Source organism: Lathyrus oleraceus, chromosome 6, assembly GCF_024323335.1.
Source record: "Lathyrus oleraceus cultivar Zhongwan6 chromosome 6, CAAS_Psat_ZW6_1.0, whole genome shotgun sequence".
NCBI classification, from domain to species: domain Eukaryota; kingdom Viridiplantae; phylum Streptophyta; class Magnoliopsida; order Fabales; family Fabaceae; genus Lathyrus; species Lathyrus oleraceus.
In genome coordinates this window covers 121324198-121327675 of record NC_066584.1, presented here as the reverse complement: position 1 = coordinate 121327675, position 3478 = coordinate 121324198, and the positions used below count along the sequence as shown (strand labels likewise).

General features: G+C 33.4%; 1 protein-coding gene across 1 annotated transcript; it reads right to left on the bottom strand.

Annotated features, from left to right (window-relative positions):
- Window positions 1-719: 719 nt before the first annotated feature.
- On the bottom strand, window positions 720-3174 carry LOC127098484 (probable glycosyltransferase At5g03795). Its single transcript, XM_051037091.1, has 4 exons — window positions 2635-3174; window positions 2087-2313; window positions 1654-2002; window positions 720-1542 (listed from the first exon to the last, which is right to left on the bottom strand). Exons 1-4 carry the CDS (start codon window positions 2863-2865, stop codon window positions 871-873), a joined length of 1479 nt encoding a protein of 492 aa, XP_050893048.1. The 5' UTR covers window positions 2866-3174; the 3' UTR covers window positions 720-870.
- Between the last annotated feature and the right edge of the window lie 304 nt (window positions 3175-3478).

Sequence of the window (3478 nt, the reverse complement as noted above, 5' to 3'; positions counted from 1 at the left end):
CCATAATTCTAATTCTTAAGATTTTGAATGGATATGTGATGTATGTCTCATTTGTGTGGTTGTTCTTTGATTCATGGGGTATCTCTCTCATGACTTATAAATAGTACTACCTTTGTTTCTTTATAAAAGAGACAGGTCACTTTTTAAATTTATTGAATAAACAATGTATCTAGCCTATTGATTAAATACATTGATTATTTAATAAATTTAAAAATTCTATAAATTGACTAAACACATTAATTATTTAATAAATTTAAAAACTGAGTTGTCTCTTATATAAAAGAACGAAATCGATGATTCACCTAAGGTCCTACTGCTACTCTTTATGATAAGGTGGTAAAATTGCTAACAAAGTGGTAGCCGTGTTCTATTGAAGAGTTGGTGATATGGTAAGATGAAATTGGTGATATGGTAAGTGTGTCATCGATAGTACAACTAGAGTTGATGGTTCAACTATCGGACCAATTTATAGGAGTGAAACTTACGCTTGAAAGAGCATAAAAGTGGATTGCCTCAAATGTGTAGGAAGATTGTTGTCATACAAGTGGAATATTCCAAGTCGTATTCAACAATATGAGCAGTAAAATGTTTTAAACATTTTACCTTTAAAAAATAGTTATCTAAGCACTTTTTTTTCTTCATGTGCCAAAGATCAGTGTCCATCAATTTAAAGGACTAATTGCACAATTTGAACATTTGATTTATACTTATTCTAAAAATTTCATAATACTATTTTTCATGCATATAAATATACAGAACATAAATACATAGAATCACTCCATATATATTACATTACACCAATGTCACACTAACTTTTGGAAGTAATAAAATGTAAAACATGGTCACAAATTAAGACATAGAAGAATTTATTTATTGACCGTCATAGACTCTGAAGTTCAATCTTCTAAGCCAAACAGAATGAAGTATCATATGAAACACATCAAATCTCTTTGGTGGAGAATGTACCTCAAAATGTCTCCTAATTTGTCCAACTCTTCTCTGCATTCTTATATACTGTGTTGGAGTTATTCTCATCAAAATATCCTTCAACTTCGGAATATCTTCAACCGAGACCTCAACCGAAAAAGACTTCCAATTCAAAACATCACTGAACGGAGGAACATAATGATCTGAAATAAGCACCGGAACACAACCGGTGTAAATTGCCTCGACTATTCTCGGACTAGCCACCTCGTAACCACTTGGACAGAGACAGAACTTGCTCTTCCTTAACATTTCATAGTAAGAAACACCCTTTGGAAGATACTTTTGAACCATCATGTCTTGATCCTTGCTATTTTCCCAATGTTCGAGAAGAATGGATCTTATGTGACCATGAAGTCCTCCTGCAAAGAAAGCTAAAACTGAACGTCTAGATGCTGACGGTCCACCTAGAAAACCATGTATTGAACCTGTTTGGAGATTGATTTCCGGTAATGAAACATCTTTTGAAGGGTTGAATCTTTCAGAGGTGTTGGCATTGCATAGTACGCGAATGGAGTTCTCGTGTAGGTATGGTACAGAGAATGAAGTCTCCGGCCCCTATAACATCATAGATCATAGATCAGATACATTGATTATTCAATAAATTTAAAAAGTAAATTTTCTTTAATAAATAGTACTAGAAAAAATAGTACTAGTGAAGGTACTCACCCAATCGTGACAAGATAGCATGAAATGATCGGCTCCAAGGCTTCGGTTCCAATATGGATATTTTTCAGAAATGACATTGACATAATCCGTAACAGTTTTTCTTATAGGGCTAAAATCACGAGAATCTCTTAAATAAACGAATCTGACCAACATTACCACGCTGAATGGAAGAAAAAACACATGTGCTTTTTCAGGATCTCTGGTTCGAAATTGTTCGTTTATTTCAATAGCATGGATAAAGTTCCCTTCCATCGAGTATATGCTTTTGCAAGGTCCGTTGTGAAAAACTGGAATCTCCCCTTCTTCGTAGACGAATACTTTGAACTGTTTCTCCATTTCCAAGTAGCTCCTGTCACTCAAAGTATAACTTTGTAAGCATTAAGTGCATATTTGTAATTGGCCACATTGATAGACAAATGCATTATTAACGAACCTGTGAAATGCCTTAGCATTCCAATACATTGGACCTATTGGAACATAATCTGGATCTTGTGCTTGATTGCCATCAATGGCGTCTCTAATAGCAGCTCGAGCTTGTAATAAACCAGCTTCTGTTCTATCTAAGGTGCTGAGCTTTCTTGAACGAGGCACATAAGTTTCATTCCATGGATCAGTACTGTTGAGCCAAGGTTTGGAGATGTTCACAACTTCTGTTTCGTTCTGTTCAATACAAATGAGTCATTAACCTTACTTAATATGTAAATATTCAAGCTATCAAGCACCAAATTTGACTCGAACACCGAGACAAGACACACTCCCCAAACCCGGTCAATTCATACATAATGTTACTATAGTTTTTAATACGCTAGTGGAGGGTGGATTAGACAAGAAGTTTAAGAAAAACATATACACGTTTTTTCCAAGAAGAAATGCATAACAAATATGAGAGGAAATATATTTTAATAAATACAACATAAAAAATAAGAACATAAAAAAATCAGCAAAACAGAAACATCCTGAAAGAAAAACCAGAAGACTCACAGATTGTGGAAGCGTTTGTATAGTATGAACAAGAAACGGTGTTGAAGAAGAAAGATTGAAAGCATTGTGAGTATTCACCACTTCCACCACCGCTTCAGATCTCAACTTCACATTCTTTTCTCTTTCATTTGGACTCATTACAGAAACAATCCCAACAACAGCAACAAGAATAAGAGGAAGCAAAGACAACAACAGCTTCATTGAAGAGTATGCTTTTGAACCTCTTCTCATTACACAACAATTCCATTTTCATTAACCATTTTGATGAATGATAAAACAACCTCAAAATTTAGAATGTATGGACAAAAAATGCCCCTAGTTTTGTTAATTTTCCAGAAGCAAGAATCATGAACGAAATACAACTATTTTACATTAGATGACAGCACTAAAATTCATGCATGTTGCCATTGCCTTGCTTTTTCTTTGTCTTTTTCTTTTTCTAAGTTAGAGTGAAGCAAACGGAACTAAATAATCTCATAAGGTTAGTAGTTTTCATAAACCATTTTTCTTAAGAAAGTTTGTGTTTTTGTCCAAAATAAATAATCAGTAAAAAAAGGTGGCATAGTTAATGGCATAGCAGCCAATTTATGCCAAGCGTCCTAAACATGCATGTGTCGCATTTGCATGCAACTTCTTGGATTTCCGTTTCTACCCTTTGTTTCCTATGTTAAATACCACAATAAATTCATTTTTTTTTGTCTGTTATTTTGTTCTTTTCGTATTTTTTTTTAGTCTTGCCGGTTAATAATTTTTGAGTTTGTAGTTTTGATAAAATTATTTGAATTTTTTATAAAAATAATCTATTTTTTAAGAAAATTTTCAAAATACCTCTGATTTCAAAAAA